General features: G+C 42.0%; 1 protein-coding gene across 4 annotated transcripts in view; it reads left to right on the top strand.

The window, feature by feature from the left end:
• cher (filamin-A) overlaps nucleotides 1–18921 on the top strand; it is a 33021-nt gene that overhangs the window by 4671 nt on the left and 9429 nt on the right. The window contains exons 4-18 of one of the 4 annotated variants that reach the window (XM_043423955.1): nucleotides 3428–3777; nucleotides 3893–4020; nucleotides 4292–4306; nucleotides 4851–4989; nucleotides 5071–5355; nucleotides 5447–5763; nucleotides 5856–6282; nucleotides 6376–6591; nucleotides 6714–7101; nucleotides 8450–9022; nucleotides 9803–10147; nucleotides 10335–10945; nucleotides 11056–11354; nucleotides 13168–13306; nucleotides 17067–17301. In XM_043423955.1, coding sequence (XP_043279890.1) covers nucleotides 3428–3777; nucleotides 3893–4020; nucleotides 4292–4306; nucleotides 4851–4989; nucleotides 5071–5355; nucleotides 5447–5763; nucleotides 5856–6282; nucleotides 6376–6591; nucleotides 6714–7101; nucleotides 8450–9022; nucleotides 9803–10147; nucleotides 10335–10945; nucleotides 11056–11354; nucleotides 13168–13306; nucleotides 17067–17301 — 4467 coding nt within the window. The remainder of the gene's footprint in view (nucleotides 1–3427; nucleotides 3778–3892; nucleotides 4021–4291; nucleotides 4307–4850; nucleotides 4990–5070; nucleotides 5356–5446; nucleotides 5764–5855; nucleotides 6283–6375; nucleotides 6592–6713; nucleotides 7102–8449; nucleotides 9023–9802; nucleotides 10148–10334; nucleotides 10946–11055; nucleotides 11355–13167; nucleotides 13307–17066; nucleotides 17302–18921) is intronic. The other 3 variants (XM_043423956.1, XM_043423957.1, XM_043423958.1) reach the window with 3 other exon arrangements.

Here is an 18921-nt window from a genome sequence, read left to right as displayed (position 1 = left end):
AAATTTAATTTTTTTATGTCTATGTACGCGAAGAGAAGATTATTAATAAGATCGAGCGTGTAGCGCGGTTATTAATATCAACTTTATTGAAAAATATTTAATCGTCGAAACCGCATTCATTTGTCGTTGCGTTGAAAAGTTGTTGTTGTTGTTGTTGTTGTTGTTGTCGTCGTTGTTTTTTTTTCTCTGAAGAATCGCGACAGAGTCGAGTTCGACGGGTCATCCATCACCGGAACGTCATATTCGACGACCGAATATGCACCATTGTAATTGATAGACGATACCAATGAAAACGGTGGATAGAGACAGAAGGTTGCACAAGGAGGATATAACATTCGTCTCGAGGACGAAACGCGTGCGTGCACTCGTTACAAATTACGCGGCTGAGGCTTTGACGAATCTACGTTATACGACGAGATCGAACGCGCGCGCATAAATCAGGAGTGCCGTAATTTGCAATTGGAGCGAGCTCTTTTGATTTCTCGTGAGATTTATAGCTGCGCGCGCGCACCCGCGTTACTTTGCCACGTCGTTTTCATGTCGCGTCTATATAACGATTACGATTTCACGGCTGACACGTAAAGGGAATATTTCGGCTTGCAGAGCAAGAGATTCGTACAATCGTTGGAAAAGAAAAATCGAGATTCCTAAGTTTTTTATTGCACTCCGTATACAATCGCCCTCAATTCCGGGTTCTAAAATATTATTTACTTATGCTTTGTTGCCAGGTATTTTCCATTATGTTAAACCCGTGAGAAACTTGAGATTTTTTCATTGTCTCTGGTTCAAGTGTGTCGCGGTGGCTAAGATTTCGTTCGCGAGTTGCGCGCGTTACGCGATAGCACACGCGTCCATCGGCGACGATGCACGAGCAGCTTCCGTTCGATGATGCTTCAGTTATAAAAATAAAACTCGAAGAGAACGATGCTGGGTAAATGAACGTGAAAAGTAGATATAGAAAGAAGCCAAGATTACATGCCTCGCGTACTCGTGGCTATAAGAACATGGTAAAATAGAAGGGGCGAAAAACGAAATTATCGATAACTCAGACGTGCCTCTCGAGCGATTAACGCGCAATAAGATCACCGAGAGTTTCGTTTCTTGACGTTGAAATCCTAGCAGTTCACGGATAAGGCTAAGAGACAATATAGCGATCAACGAGCAATGAGCGAACCATCGTGAAACACTGTAGCATCTTGCGAGACGTGACTACGCGTTCGTCCGTCTATACGCGTGACGTCACTGGTTACCAGTGGTAATTGCTTAAAATAGACAGAATGAATAATCACTCGGTGCGGGGCCGTCGCTCCTGTCGTTTCTCTCGTCTCGCTGACGCTGCTGACTAACACTTTTCGCTAATCTTAATTTCGTATCATCTAATTTTTATATGCTAATCAACCTCAATAGTTGAGCCAACGTATTGTGATTCATGTGGTGGGTCCATTATTGTTACCGCCGGATATTTGGAATACGCGGTTATCGTATGTTCCTTCGCAATTACAATTTACCCCGAAATTCGTGTCTGTCGTTGATGCGATCGCAATTTTCCGCGTGAACCAAGTTTTTTTCCATCCGTTGAGATTCCTTTGAGTTTTTATTTGCCATTTTTTGTTTCTTCCCGAGCGAAACAGGTTCTTTTATATGGACAAACCTTGGGTTAGAAAAATATTTTTGTATCCCGACGATGAAATTACTACGACGAGAAATAAATGACGATCGAGTTTTTTCTTTATCGTCGAACAGTTAGCGAGCATTCATTTATGATTCTTTCAAATTTGACGAGCCGATAAAAAAAAGTGAGAAGCGTACATCGAAAGGTTTTAACTCGCGGCTTACGATTCGCTCATGAGGCCAAATTTTGGCATCTGTATTTTCAATACACGCGGCCTAATTCAGCAATGTTTCTTCTCGCGCTTCCTACGACGTCCCTGCTCAAACAAATCGGTAATCAACGTCTCGTCGAATAATCGCGCACCACACCGTTATCGCATACGACCAATTTACTCGACGTTTTTTTTTTTTTAATAGCCATTTACATATGTATACGTCGGTCGTGTATACGCAGTCGATGAGTCGAGCTCGCGCGTATTTATTTATGTTATATTTATGCGCGATCGGTCGAGCCCAATACAAGAACTATCCTCATAACTTGTGCTGCTCCAAAACACCTTTCAAGTACCCGCGAGAAGTAATGGTAAAACAAATTTTATGTATAGTATATGTTTTCGAGACTCGAGCGTATATGCTTTATACGAATGTGAAGAAATAAATCGTATCGCGCGTATTCGCTACGAGAAAAAAAAATTTAAAACAGAGTATAGTATTTAGTTTAAAATATATTGCTCGCACTTTCGATCGGTTAACTATATTTCGATTCTCTATACCTCTATTTCACCGATATCTAATAATGTTGAAAGAATGTTTCGTATTATTTGTGTACGTACTATTTGACAAATGAGGAAAATGATGTAACAAGCTAATCGTACGCTTTACTCACATCGATGCATCGCGATCTGATGAATCTCGAAATTGTTGGAATATTTTTCTCTCCCATATCACCAAGTAGAATTTCATCTGTGAATACCTATAGCTAATGATTACGAGAGGATGAGTAATGCGGTGATTGGAAGAAGAAGTCGAGTGTGCTCTTTTGCGGCCACTCGTGAAACAATAAAACCCGATAAACTTTCATTGCGGCATGCAGCACTTGAAGCTGGGAATATCTCGGTGCTCGAGAAGTCTCAAAGATTCAATGGAGTCAATGATTTCCCACTTTCCTGCTTCTCCATTATATACGATCACGCGGTTTAGCTGATACGTTAAACGTATATATATATATATATATATATATAGTCCTCTTTTTGTTAATCGTTTTTTCGTTTCTTATCCAAATCGGTGTCGTTCTGGTACATTCCCATAAACGAAAGATCGTGAACGCCATGAAAATAAATAAATGATTATATACGATGAGTAATACAACGTGCTAGCGTCTTTCTTCTTCTTGTTCGTCGTGTGATGCGCGAGATTCCCGTCTCACTTGCCAAGAAATCGTACGTATGCGTGTATTCTCATTTCTATGAGTTTTATCGGGGCCAAGGTTTGTCCCAAGGAAGACGGAGCGAGAGACGGAGATGAACAGAGAATGGGGACTATTTTAGGCTGTTTGACGATAGTTTTAACCAGAAACAAGATGTATATATAGGTATAATAATGCATCGGACTGACATTATCCCGAAAGCGTGAGACTGCGAGTTTTTATTAGTTGCCATACCGAATGAACGCGATAGTTGGAAAAAATTTTCATTCACAACTCTCTGACAAATGTTCCCATCCTTGACGCAAACTCAAAAGCGTAAAAATTTCAGTGATGCGAAGGGTGTTGGAATAATAGAGACGAATGTATCAATTGTTCGAATCTCTTTTGCAGATTCCTCCGATATAGTTGATTGCAAGCTCAAGTTGATCCTCGGTCTGATATGGACGCTTATTCTACATTATGCGATCTCAATGCCAATGTGGGAGGGAGAAGATGGCGATGATTCGGAGAAAGGAGCGACACCGAAGCAACGATTGATGCACTGGATCCAATCGAAAGTTCCGGATTTACCGATCAATAATTTCACTTCCGATTGGAACGACGGTCGTGCGGTCGGTGCTCTCGTTGATGCAGTTGCACCAGGATTATGCCCAGATTGGGCCGAATGGAATCCCAAAGACGCTGTTCAAAATGCTTCCGAGGCTATGGGATTGGCCGATGATTGGCTCAACATTCCTCAGGTATTTCACATTCTTCAGAGTTGGAATATATTTATTTTCATCAAATATATAGCATATAGAAGACCGTGCGCTAAGACTCTGATCATTCGCTCCTCTTTGAATAATTCAATTTAAGCTCATCAAACCGGAGGAGATGGTAAATCCCAATATCGACGAAATGTCAATGATGACCTATCTCTCGCAATACCCAAATGCAAAGTTGAAAACAGGCGCGCCTCTGCGAGCACGGACGAATCCGAACAGGTAAATTCGCGAGAGACTTACTTTTCATCATCAATTATCTTGATGAGATGAGATGGAGATTGTATGAAAAGAGAGCGACGTAATTCCGAATCGATTTATCAATATTTTAAAATCGATACTCCGTTCGTTCGCCAAGTTTGAAAAAAAAAAACAACAACAACAACAACAACAACAACAACAACAACAGCTTTGAACTTAAACGCGATAGCATTATCGATACCAATATTTGACCAATAATGGTAATTTTGTATTTCATTTTTTTCGGTGGCAGCATTCCCCCACCGCGGTAAGTCGGGCAACGCCGCTCCAGCTGTCTTTTGACAATTGCGTTTTTCGCTTATTTCTTTTATGAGCTCTGTGTAAAAATATCTAGTAAATGAGAAATAAACGAAAATGCTTTCTGGCTGAGAGATTTCGTTGAAATATTTCAAAAACAATGAATTTACATGCCCGCATTGTCTAATCACGTTTGATACTTTTGCTTTACTCGATTTCGATTACGGTTGGTTTATTTTTTGTCTTTTTTCACATTTTTTTTTTTTTTTCATTACTCGAAGTAGCCAATTCATATTGTCGTAGAAAAATTAATAAAGATTGCTAGTATATCATAGTGAGTATTCCAATAACAACGACAACAACAACAACAACAACAACAACAAGAATAATAATAATAATAATATTAACGCTTAATAACGGACTGGCTCGATGAAGATTATGTTTATCAGAAAAGATACACCGAAGTTTTATATTAATTTCTCATGCCGCGTCGATACCGAAAATTTGATCAATAATTGTACGTTTTTGTTTTTCTCTTGCGAATTTGCGAATAGAGTACGCGCTTATGGACCCGGTATCGAACCCACGGGGCCCATTGTTGGAGCGCCGGCAAATTTTACGGTCGAAACTTTCTCAGCCGGCAAAGGCAACGTCGAGGTCACAGCCGAGGACTCGAAAGGAACAAAAATACCGGTAATGCTTCATTTGTTTTATTCTCTCGTTAAACATTCTCATATACGATCGATATTTTTGTAACGACTGATCGGGAGGCAGGTCGAGATGAGGTTCAACAACGATCGTAATCTCACGTATACGGTGTCGTACACACCGAAATCCGAGGGTCCTCATAGGGTGCGCGTCCTCTTCGGTGGCCGAGAAATACCGAAAAGCCCGTATACGGTACAGGTTGAAGGACATCCGGGCGATCCCGGTAAAGTGACCGCGAGTGGACCGGGCTTACAGCCGGAAGGCGTCGTCATAAATCGTCCAACTTACTTCGACATTTGCACGAAAGGTGCTGGGCGCGGTGTACCGGAAGTCATTATATTGGATCCTCAGGTAAACGACGGAGTATCAAAGTTTTTAATAGCGCAAAGAAAGAAAGAATAATTACGATTGTAACGTGCGCATGTGGTTTATCCGTCGACAGAGCTCAAAAACTTCGGTACCAGTGAAATTACGTCAGACTTCGCCGGAAGTTTGGAGGTGCGAGTACGCATCACCGATCACGGGTCTCCATTCGGTCAATATATTTTTCGCCGGTAAACTTATACCCGGAAGTCCGGTGGGCGTTACGGTAGCACCGGTTTCCGACGCGAAAAAATGTCGAGCGTATGGACGCGGATTATTGTCATCCGGAGTCAGAGTCAAAGACATTGCTGATTTCACAATCGTCACCAAGGATGCCGGCGAGGGGATCCCCGAAGCTCGTGTCATCGGTCCCGGAGGCTCCAGCTTGCCCGTTCAGTCAGTATACATCTTTCGTTCTCGATCTTTCCGATCGAATTTTCCCCCCGCCGTTTTCTCATCGTTAATCGGGCATATTTCGTGTTATTCAGGATGAAGAAAAAAGATTCAACGACTTACGAATGTCATTATGTTCCGGTGAAAGATGGCAGACACGTCGTTATGATTTCTTACGGTAATAAAGAAATTCCAAAATCACCGTTCGAAGTAAACGTTGGACCTTACAAGGAATCGAGCATCCGAGTTTTCGGTCCTGGACTTTACGGAGGTGTCGTTGGGCATCCGGCTAGATTCACGGTTGACACGAACGGTGAGACCGGAGCTCTCGGCTTTTCGATCGAAGGACCCTCCAAAGCTAAAATCAATTGCGACGATAATCACGATGGTACCGCCGATATTTCTTATCTTCCAACTATGCCCGGACCGTACGCCGTTCATATTCTTTGCGACAACGAGGATATACCTAAATCTCCGTACATCGCTCACATTCAACCAAAGTCTGACTTTGATCCCAGCAAGGTGAGGTCCTATCGCGTCGCTCTTATTTTTTTCATTTTTCCTTTCATCTCTCACTATCGATATTTCAAATAATTCGGCTTTATTTCCTTTTAGGTGGAAGTTTACGGGCCTGGAATACAACCGGAAGGGGTTGTCCGTGACAAACCAACGCAATTCACCGTTGACGTGAAAAAAGCCGGACAAGCTCCTCTCGAAGTTTCCATTCAGGATGGTCTGGGACGCGAAGTACCGGTCAAGCTCGAGGACAAACATGATGGCACTGTACTCGCGCACTACGCTCCAACTTCCTTTTCTCAGCACCTAGTTATGGTGAGTTTTCGAAAACTCCAGCCGGAGAGCAACCGGAGAGCAACCGGAGAGCAACCGGAGAGACTGGAAATAGAAATATTTTTTCGTTTCGTTTCGTACCGGCGTACTATTTCGTTTTACAGGTTAATTATGGAGGTGTCGCCACGAAAAAATCTCCCTACCGAGTCAAGGTTCCTGCTCCTTTGAATCCGGCGATGGTGTCCGCTTTTGGTCCAGGACTGGACAAAGGAGTAAAATCTAACGCAGCGACGCATTTCAACGTCGATTGTCGCGAAGCAGGCTCGGCTGATCTTGACGTTGCAATTTCAACTCCCGAAGGTCGTGATCTTCCGGTCTCGTTGACCGATAACGAAGACGGTACATATACCGTGGATTACGTCGCCCCTCAGCCCGGTCTTTACACCGTTAATCTCAAATACGGCGGACTCAAAGTTCCCCAATGTCCTTTGAAGGTCAACGTCCAGCCGCACGTAGATGTCTCCAAAATAAAAGTCGAAGGCCTTGAACCAAGTGAGTATCCGTTGAAGAATAATCCTATCGAATCCTATATAACACACATCGCTCATACGCATATGCTGAAATTAATAATAATTTATTAATTGAACAGTAGTCGTAAAAACAACGGGCAAGAATATGGTATTGCACATTTTTTATTTTTATTTTTATTTTTCCTCGTCGTTTTATTATACGAGCTCATCAGCTAATTAGCCAATATAGGTTGTGCTAAACAACATCCTCTGCAGTGTTGCGCGTAACGAACCGAACGATGGTCTCACATGAAATTTCAATTTTTTTTTGCGCGTCTATAATATTTTGAGTCTCGTTTAGGACTTTTCAAATGACACGGCGATTAATTTCATTGTTATTTCACGGGTATGAGTGATATACAAGGGAATACGATTGAGGCTCTCGAGGGGGCTGTGGTGTATCGAGGGAGCGGACGGTTGGGACTGTTTTTACATCGGAGTTAATACAATTTATTCCCGACAATATCGCACGTTACCTCTCAAAGATCTGCCGCCTCGATTAATCAAATATATGAAGAACGGCGTTAGGATATGATTTTTCATCGATATTAAGCATATAAATTGTGTCGCAATCGGAATATTCATTGAAATTAAAGGAAAAACAAAGGCCAATTCGTGCGGGGGGGGGGGGGGGGGGGGGCTCGAGGGATCGAGGTTATTTCGGCATTTGGCTCAAAAATTTTTTGGTAATGAGCCAGTATAGAAAAATATTTTTAGGATAAGAAGGAGAAGGAGATGAGGGATTATCAAACGTATGAACCCAGCAGCACGCAGTTTTTGTTATAGTAAGAATGAGGACTGAGGACGTTTTCTTTTCCTTTCCCGCCGCGCATAACGCTTCTCCTTCTTGTTAATCGTTCACTATCATGCAACGAGACTCGATTTTGTCGATTATTAAACTCGATCAGAAGTTGTCCGTTCAAATCTTCGTCTGCGACGGAGAGAAAATTTCACTGGGACGCGCGGAACGATGTTGGTTTTCAGGGAACGAGTCTCGTTTAAAAATATAACATCGTAGTTCTCTATATTGCCACATTTGATGAAACAACGTTCTTAACGTTCTCAGATCCATTTCAAAGCTATTAATAAAATACTTTGGAGGGGTAAACAAAAAAAAAACAATTGTTTTGTTCAACAGTCGGATGTCGATGTAATTGGGAAAAAAAATTAACGACTCACAATTTTCTTTTTTTACGGAATTGACGATGAAACGAGGAAATGGTCGGTCGATTCGTAAATTATTGAAAATTTATTGATTTTATAAAGAAAAATGTACGAAAAACACAGCCCCTTGAGAATACAGAGCAGAGAAAAATAAAAAATCATCGTAGCGGCACCGGTCAACAGTCTCCAACAATTCCGGGTGATAACGCAGGATGCTGGAAATACGGGTGCGGATATTCAAGTCTCGATAACAACGCCATCGGGGAATCGTGTGAAGGCTCACGTGATCCCGAGCCACGATGGTTACGTAGTTAATTTCACACCAACGGAATTGGGAGAATATCTTCTGGGAATAAGTTTTGGGGGTGAACCGCTGAAATCGTCACCTTATCGTTTGAACTGTGTGCACGGGAGTGATCCCTCGAAGGTACGTGCATCGGGTCCGGGATTGCATCGCGGAGTAGTATGCAAACCGGCTGAATTCGTAATCGACACACGCGGAGCCGGTCAAGGTGGTTTGGGAGTTACGGTCGAGGGTCCTTGCGAGGCTGCCATCAATTGTCGTGACAACGGCGATGGAACGTGCTCGGTTGCGTACTTACCGACCCAATTTGGCGATTACGGGATCAACATTACTTTCAATGATCGTCACATACCGGGCTCACCGTTCCAGGCGATCATCGTCAGCGAGCCTGATCTCACAAAGATCAAGGTCACCGGAAATGGCATTCAGCCCCATGGTTAGGAGCCACGCGTGACTCGTCTCTCTCACTCTCTCCTCCTTTTTTTTCTATCTTTGTTGCTCGAACGTTACAGTTTTTTTCTTTCATTCTCATTCCATCTCGTCGTATCTCATTTTTCCTCATCACGCATCTCCCCCTCCCTGATCATCGCCGTTTTTATAAGCATGATGCTTTGATGATAATTACGAGAAGCTACAGTTTTCTCTTTGTTCAGGCTGCTGCGATTAAGCGCATTGACGAACCACCTGCAACAATCACGATCCCGGCTGCCCCTGCGAAAACCTTGATGAAAAAGAAAAACTCCCGTTTCTCAAACCATATCTAACTGCTCGCTCGTGAGTGTTACGATTGTGCCGTTTTTTTTTTTCTCTCTTTTTTTTTTATTTTATTCACAGCGTTTTGCGAGTTTTCGAATTGTTCGATGGCCCATGATTTCGTTGGATTTGAAGAAAATAGAAAAAAAAAAAATAAAAATAGAATGATTGCAGCATGTTCTTGTTTGTGATTTGTGATAGAGAATATATATAGAATATAGGTGGTATAATGCCAAAAGACGTTATGCCGAGTACTGACGTTTTTTTTTTGTTTCACATCGATCTACGACTTTTCATATGGAAACGTCGATGGATTATCGCGAGCACTCTGGTGGATCGTTAGTTTTTTTTTTTTTTTTTTTTTAAATTCTTTTCACGTTTTGACAGTCGATGATTCGGTTACGTGTGATTCAAGGTACGAAAAATGACTGATCGTAGGTTTGTATAATTTTGGTTGCCGCAGGCGCTTACGTGAATATACTGACCGACTTCACCGTCGATACAAGAGCCGTACCCAAAAGTAAAAGCGACGAGGGAAAAATAGGATGTTCGATCACGAATCCGAGCGGTGGAAGAACGGAAAAGATCATAACCCCGCAGAGCGACGGTACATATCGCATCAGTTATACCCCCTTCGAGGAAGGTCGTCATACCATTGATATCTTGTACGACAACGTGCCCATTCCTGGATCACCGTTTTCCGTCAACGTCAAACGTGCCTGCGATCCCACCAAGTGCAGAGCATTCGGGCCTGGCCTTGAAAAGGGTTTTATCGGTAAACCAAACAAATTCACGGTTGAAACGACTGGTAAGGCTTTGTAAATATTCGAATCATGTCGGAGCTGTACGTGCATGCAGGATATTAATAAAATTCTCTTGAACTAACGAAAAGTCGGATCGAATAAGCAAAAACTTCGGGAAAGCCGCGCATCGGTCGGACGTGAAAAATGGTAAGAGTGGGGTAATTTATTGTCAACTGTTGGTGTAAATTGCAGGTGCCGGGAACGGAGGTCTCGGTCTCGCGATCGAAGGTCCGAGCGAGGCGCGAATGACTTGCGTCGATAATTACGATGGTTCGTGCAGCGTCGAGTATGTACCAACCGAGATAGGGGATTACGACGTGGGAATAAAATTCGGCGACAAGCACATACCGGGCTCACCGTTCAAGGTGCAGGTTGAAGCTGCGATTGATGCGAAGGATGTGACAGCGTATGGTCCGGGTTTGGAGCCCGAACAAGTTCGCGAGGGTGTACCAGCCACGTTCGTCGTAGACACGTCGGCATGCGGCCCGGCGAGCCTCGACGTCAAACTCAAAACCGACAAAGGTATCATGTCCAAACCAGAAATCGAGAATCGCGGGGATGGCGTTTATGAGGTTACTTATACACCAACACCAGCCGGAAGCAACATACAAATTGGTGTTACTTACGGCGGTCAAGATATCGCTGACAGTCCCTTCAATATCAAAGTTTTGCCAACCTGCGAACCTAACAAGGTCGCCCTTTCGGGTCCTGGAGTCGCTAAGGCTTGCACAGCATCATTCCCAGTCGATTTCCTCGTTGATACTTCGAAAGCGGGCTACGGTGACCTTGAAGTTCAAGTTCTGGTAAGTCAAATTCTTTCTCTTGTCTCTCGCCCGTGCTACTCGTTATCGCGGCTCGACGATATTTTACGGTGTGTTTTTTAGCTGTTTTTTTTCGTTCTCCATCTCTCCAGGGTCCGGACGAATCTCCGCGAAAAGTGACTGTCCAAAATGTCGGTGAGGGCAGATACAAGGCGACTTATTTGCCGGACGATTGCGGACGTTACAAAGTTAACGTCAAGTACGGCGGCAAAGAAGTTCCCGGGAGTCCAGTTATGGTACAGAGCGTTTCTACCGGCAAAGCCGATGAGTGCAAGATCAAGGAAGGTATACAGCAAACCCTGGCGCAAGGCGAAGAATATTGCATTACGGTTGATACTGGCAACGCTGGACGGGGCGCTCTCACGTGTCGGATTAGATCAACTTCCGGAAGGTTAGACTCACCAGTTTCGTTTTGTTACTCAATTTCACTCCTCCTTTTCGTTCTGTATGCTTTTTAATGAGATTTTCGATTGGCGCACAGACAAAATTTATGCGTCCGAGTCTTCCTGACCTCTTCAGACATACATAAACTCTCGAGGTATTTAAACGTCTCGTAAAAACGACAATTACGGACTCTTTGTTAAAATATGTTGAACAAATTAAATTAATTTATCTGTATTGTCATTGACTCACAACGATCCAACATCCCTCTGATGGATTTATTCTCTTTTTGCGCGCTCGCATACTCTTTTTATTATTTGTACCTCCATCCGTCGCGCCTCGTAAATTGTATTTTCTCGTTCGAATAGCTCTCATACGACGTATAACGTGTTCCGAGGACTGTTTGACCGCGTAAGCTCCATTGCAATAAGAATAGAAGACGACGAGGTTCTGTCCGATTATTATCGTAATTATTGAAACAGTTTTAAATCCACCGGCAAATTGTTTGAAAATTATGTGAACCGTAATTTTTAACAAGTTAGTATTGATAAGAATAAGAATAAAATAAGAAGAAGAAGAAAAAAAAATAGCTGGCCCCGGTCGGCGTTTTCTCGAGAATAAAAAGATATTTATTCATTATAATATGAGCTCGCGAACGTCTTTATTCCGGAGATTCGTTTCGCGTTTATTACACGTTGAGCTATTGTAAATTGGCCCGGACAGGCGTGGCGCGCTTGATCTTCTAATCGTGAGGTTTTACTCGGGCGCGATGCGAAATCCAACGAGATTGGCGAAAAGTGTAACTGTATCGTTTGGCAACGACGCAGTGAAACGTTGTCACGCGCATAGGACGACAGAGAAGAGATTGGTGGTGAAAGGTCGCATTTGCAAAGACTCGACGTGGCTCAAATTTCAGAACTTTGACAGATACAAGGAATTGTCACGCGAACAACCGTCATATTGGTTCATCGATGGCACACCCCCAAATAGAGAGATTCGTTTCGCGTACCGTCTGTATATTTTTCTTATTATTGCTGATTTTCGATCGAGTCTCGAGAATAAGTTGTTATATAAAAGCTATTACGGACCCGTGCGCATGAAAATGTTGAAATATCTCACATCCGGATTCGACCGGAAATGGAAGTACTGCTCTCTGCTCGTGCAGATAGGACTTTGTAATATTACTTCCTTAGTTAAGATTCGTCCACTTCGAATACGACTGCCAAATTATCGTGTTGCCCTCGTTTCTATACCTCTCACCTCTTCGTGTTCTAAGAGTTGGTACAAATTTGGACGTGCTAATGAATTTGATGCGTTTGATTCTCTATCACAGCAGGATACGCGAAATATCTTTTTGTCTTTCTGTGCGTTTGCGCATCGTATTATCTTGGCATCTACGACGGTTACTTGCGCGTGATTTTCGGTAGAGAAAGATGAACGAGCTTTATTGTATTTTCCTGATTTTCGTCGATTTGCTACAACCGCAGTAGAAGAAACGTCAACGCGAAACACAACGGGGCGACGTTCGGTTCACCGGACCGTTTAAGTTGTCTCATTTCCGCGGTATTCACACACGACAGCCGCATGGTCTGTTGAAGCGGTGGTCTGGCATTCGTCCCAGCAGAGACAAGAAATTGCGGAAACTATACATTCTTCGCGCCTCTCCTCTTACGTTCGAATCTCGACCCTCGCGTACCGCATTGTCACCAGCTTTCGTGGCATTTAAAAACAAACAATATCGCATTGTCAAAACTCTCGCGACCGCTTTATTAATCCTACCTTTGTCATTTTTTTTTGTTTTTTTGTTTTTTTTTTGCTTTCAGCGAGGTCGTCGATATTGATATTGAAGACAACGGTGATGGAACCGTAAACGTTTATTACACGGTTGCCGATGCCGGTGACTATACCCTGAGCATTAAATTCGGTGGGCAGCCAATTCCAAACGGCCTCTACACCTTTACCGTAAGTTTTTCACTTTATTCCCATTTGTTTAAGCAAGGTGCAAGGTGATCGCTCAAAAATTCGAATCTCCTCGGATTATTTTGAAAAATGCATATTTCGCGCATCGGCTCTGCGTCTATATCGTAAGCTCTCAAGACAAAAGCAGTGTCTATATACGAGAATTCAGTTTCGCTGGATTATTTTGAAAAGTTTTCGCATTTGATTCAACAGTCGTCAAAACGCATTGTATTCGAGTATAATGCACGACGAATCATAAATCAAAACGTGTGTTTCAACGCGCGGTAAAACAATCTTTGGACGCTTCGGGAACGCGGGGTCGTTCTTAAAAAGAATTTTTTATAAGGTGCTTTTAACGGATCTGACCATTTAAAGCTTCTGACGATTGAAAAGTTTGAGAGAAAATGAAAAAGGGAAAAATTATGAAGAAAAATTCCAAAACTTTTTCCGCGTGATTTTTCTCGTGTACACAACTCGATAATCGTGGGTGGAATGTTGTAGAGGGGAATTGAGGAGGAAGGTGAGGAACGTGCACAAGGTGGAAGGGTTCGAGCACGGGAAACGTGTTTCTAACTATAGCGACCGATATACCACACGCATAACGTAAGGATATTGTTGGGAAAATTTCAGAACAGTCTACTTCGAATGTTCATCGTGATCGCACCACCGACGTGACTTTTGTTGTCGTCTCAAGCCGCTGCTGACTATTTAGAAAAAAAAATTCTTCGTTTGTATAGCCTCGTATCGCCGGTGTTACGCGTCCTCGAATAGAGTAATTACAATTTTTCACTTATTCCGGAAGAAAAAAAAATGGCAATCGGATAATGATTATTCAGCTCGCTATTTCAATTATTATTGTTACTTGATAGATCTGTGCTATTTTCGTGTGACCGTTCGTTATACTTTTGTTTTTGTCTATTTTTTCACATTCGCAATTGCTTTTGCTTTTTTCCCCACAATCGTTCTGCCTCCGCATTTCCCAGCATGTAATTCGATCCCTGCCCCTGCTCCGGGACACACGGGTTTGAGATAATCTAAAAAGAGAGGGAGCCCGAGAGGGCCGAGAATCTCGAGGTTTTTGGTCGAACTCTATTTTGATCGCCGGGTCGCGCAGCTTTTCACGAAATTTATTAACAAACATATATACGACGCGTATATATAGTAGGTATGTACATACAGCGCGGGAATGCGCGACGCGGGAAGAAGGAACAACATCGGCGGCGGGGAAAGAACATTTCTTGTATATATAGTTTTCTTTCAATGCGCGCCGCGCGATGCTCTTCCGTGGGGGGTGAATAGAGCAATAGGCGGCGGTATATAAATTAATTCCTCGAGCATTTGATAAAAAAAAAAAAAAAAAAAAGTAAAGATAATATGTCAAGATTCGCGATCGGTCTATAACCCTGCGAGACCAAAATCAATTCGATTGTGAATAAATATGACGAAAAAAAAAAAAAACCAACGCTTGAATAACGTATAATTAGTGAAACAAAGTCTCAACTGAAAACGACCAACGGGAAAATTTTCCGCATTTATGGGCTTAAAATTTCAACGGTTATGCCTTTGACATATATGTTAATTATTTCGTTAGATCAAATTTCCCAATCGAATATCGCGAATATACTCGCTCTGCAAAATGAATACTCTTCTGACAGCAAAATATTTGGAAAGTCGATGCGCGTCGAAAATTTGAAAAAAAAAAAAAAAAATGCAACGATCGCCGTTGACGCGTATATGCTACGGGATAAGATGACGATTCGATGATTTTTTACTAATATAGTCGAGGGGACCACTGCGAGACTTATTATTGTGATCGTAATAAGCGTGCCCGAAAGCCATTTATAACGAAGTGTGCATGGTTTTGAGGTATATATTTGGAGAGAAACCTTGTAGTCTCGCGCGGTAGATATAATACTACCGCGACTGGGTGCATGAAAAAGTGGCTGGATGCGATACGAAATGAGCTTGAATGATGAAGAAAGAGCAGAGTAGAGGAGCGAGGTATACAGCGAGGAAAAGAGAAGCGAGGGTGGCCGAGTTATACGACTTTACTAAAAGTCTCTGGACCGTGTCAGAGATCTCTCGAGCAAAAGGCAAACACGCGCATTCAGGAAGGAGAGACGACAGCTGCTTTCGCATCGCATCGCGAACTTGGTTCACGTGGATTAATTCGCGTCAGAGCAATTTCAAAAATAGCATAATAATAATAAATATAAAATAATTATCGAATCAAACGCTCGCGATAACAGAGAAAAAAATCTAGAGATAACACGAAAAGAGTGTAAAACTATAGCGGGTAACGATTGACATTCATTATTTTATCGACTTTATTCGCGAGAATAAATATGTATAAAAACAAATTTGGAACACGGAGCGGGGGCGAGGCTCTTCGTTATTCTATATATTTTCCTCCCTCATGTCTATACATTTTGTAGATTTTCATAACGGCGCTATTATTCAATTCATTCGATCAAAAAATTTAAAATCTCTGTCTTGTCTATAAAGTTTAAACAAACGTCGCTCGCTTGGTAGGTCGATGAGGAGCGAAGAAGAAACGGAAGGGGCTCGGAATCTATTATAATAGTCACGAGTTCGCGCGCATTGTTAGAAATTTCCCAATCGTACAGATATTCGTTGTTCCCTCCCTCGAAAACTCGAGTTTATCCCGGTCTCTTGCCGTGGCTGCTGGATCTCCCTGCATCACACGTTTTTACTTCCTCATCTTATACCGAGTGCAGTAAGATTTTATACTTCTTCGTCCCCATTGACAATCGGATAATTAATTAAACGCTCGAATAGTGTAAAATATAAACGAAAAAGAAAGGATTTGAGAATATAATATAATTACACGTGTATATATCCAAACTTCAATATTTCTCTCGTTGAATCAATCTCAAGGTGCATGCTTCATCTTGGCGGTGTCATGCAAGCTAACAGTAGAGAAAAACCGACAACCGACAACCGACATTGATCTTTGGTTTGTAGAAAAAATTCGTCATCGTATTACGTAATTGAATAGAGTAGTCGCGGATAAAATGAGTTTGGCCGGGCAAACCGAATCTCGAAATACGTGAATTCCATCGTCGCGACTATCAAATCGCGCACACGACTCAAATCGTGCGCGACTCTTCTTGAAATCCATTTCAACGGCATTTAATCGTGTATGATTAAAGCCCGCTGTACCAATCATTTCCTGGCAAATATCCTGCTATCCGCATATTTCAAAATACACGAGCGTGTTGGGGCGAGAGACACGAAAGTAATAAGGTGTAGAATTTTTCGAAAAAATATTGATCCAACATCTGGGGGAAGAGAAGAACTCGTGGTGAAAGAAACGAGTTCAACAAGTTTTGTCGAAACGCGACAAACGCTGATAAACATAATATACTATAAATATATACTGGAATGGCAAACGCGATGCCAACAAAAATAATTGGTAATTCTAAAATTATAGGAATCTCTCGAATGTTTCATTTTTTTGGACATATATGAGGGGAAAAAAGCGATTATGACAGGTCCTGAAATTAGATAATACTGAATTCAAATATAATGCAGCGAATTCAATAAAAACACAGAACTCGCGATCAGTGGATCCTTGAAAGGAAAATAAATCGGATGGTCGCGCGGCAATTCACAAACGGACAGAACTATATTATTGTTCGCTACGACAACTGAAAATAATAAAAATCGTATAAAATCATATGGAGCTTGAAAAGATTCGAAATTTCTTTGATATTTTAGAAAATTTATGTTTGTGTTTCAGGCATCGGAGGAATATCGGGAGCACAGCAGCCACAAAACTCATCGTGGCAAAAGAACGGGTGATCGTCAATCGGAGCATTTGGTAAAGCAGGAGCACAGTTCGAGCGTAGAACAGAGTTCGAGTATAATTACAAAGCGTAGTACTACAAGTACCCACGATACCAGCTCTAAGAAAAAGTACAACGGTGTAAGACTCAACGGTATTCCATTGCCATCGGAAAACGGAACAGTTACCGGTCAGTATAGTATAATCATATATCTTACATTAGAATTATTCTACTCAAAATATAACAACAACAGTCATATATAATGTCATTATGACAACGACAACGATCCTGCGGCAATCGTTTCAATTTTTTCTAATACGAGTGAAATATCAATTTGAAAGATAGAACGAAAAGTCGGATAACCGTATTGAAATATATTTTCCGCATTAACGGATTAACCTCGTATAAGAAGACAAAAAGAAGAAAGATAATAATAATAATAATAATTGAAAGAGGCACGCGCTGTACGCGCAACAACGAAAGTAATAAAGTGATTGCAAGTACGGTGTAAAAGATAGATGAGAACGTTGAGAGCGAGGATAGGTAAATTGGTTGCCAAAATTTTTTTTTTGCCGATATACATGGCATTAATGAGGTGGTGCTCCGGCCGATAATGAGGAAATTATTCATAGTCCCAACGGTCACAAAGGTCGTACGGAAACTAATTGATGATATGCAACAACGGTTGAGAAATTTGGCTAATTTCACGGTGACTGTCCTCTTTATTCAAATTCACGAGAAACTCGAGTCTCGAGTGGCTGCGGGAAATCAAACGTTAAGTTGATGGTAGCTCGTTAATCATCGAAGCACCCAGAGAACTTAACGTTACTTGACGGACACGACAGGTTCGCACTGTTCATCTTATCCTATGATAAACCCTCTTTTCACTTGTCACGTGTGCTTTACACCGATATACCCTCTCGGACTCGCGTAACACATTCGAGCAACGAGACACGAGAGTGTCCCTTGAAATGAAAGATGGCGCAGAAATTTTTATCAATCTGTTAAATTATACCAGTTACGACTCCCTCATTGCGCGTTCGAGGATCGATCTACACGAAAAGTATAAAATAGTATTAGTTTGTTGAGTCTCGCACCGTTGGAATTGACCGTTGAGCGTGGATTGCCAAAAATATGTTCTCGGACCTCGGAAAGAAGCGCTCGATCCAGCTCAACGATGCTGCGCTGCCTTTTGCCGCCTCTCACCCTATTTCGTAATGCATTGCTCGTGTTTGTCATTGGTGATATTAATATTGGAGCTTGATTAAGCGGAGTCACATGCTTGCGGATTTCGTTCATAATTTTGGACCCAAAAAACCTCCGGGAAAATGGGAAAATATACGCGCCCGGCTCCGACGAGGCTCCATAACTTGGGAAAAACGCGATAAATTATCAACCGTTAAGGATATGCGTGATGCGCGCCTCTCAAATTATTTCAAATGACAATTAAAAACAATTATATACGGTCGAATCGCGTTAATAAATTCTTAATTACGGCTTCTCATTGTAACGCAAGTGTGCGAAGAAATAAATATAGCCTAGACTTGGGCTGGATCGATAAAATAAGCAACATAGATCGGGGATCAGTGTTCTGGTAAAAATGATGCCGCAAATTGTAACATCCGTTAGAGTTACTTGTCAGCGTTGTTACAACGGGGCCTATGCAATAACAATTTGTGAACGGTAGAAGAATTTCATATCCCGATATGGAACTTTAAAGGCGCAACAATTCAGAAAGTTCGAGGATTCGAGGTCCAACGTTATTTGAGTCGTCGATCGATGCTGTTTAGTAAATTCATCGAAGAGTAT

This window comes from Venturia canescens, chromosome 7 (assembly GCF_019457755.1).
Source record: "Venturia canescens isolate UGA chromosome 7, ASM1945775v1, whole genome shotgun sequence".
NCBI lineage: Eukaryota > Metazoa > Arthropoda > Insecta > Hymenoptera > Ichneumonidae > Venturia > Venturia canescens.
Note: the sequence above shows the minus strand (reverse complement) of the source record. Positions and strands in the feature narration are given on the sequence as shown.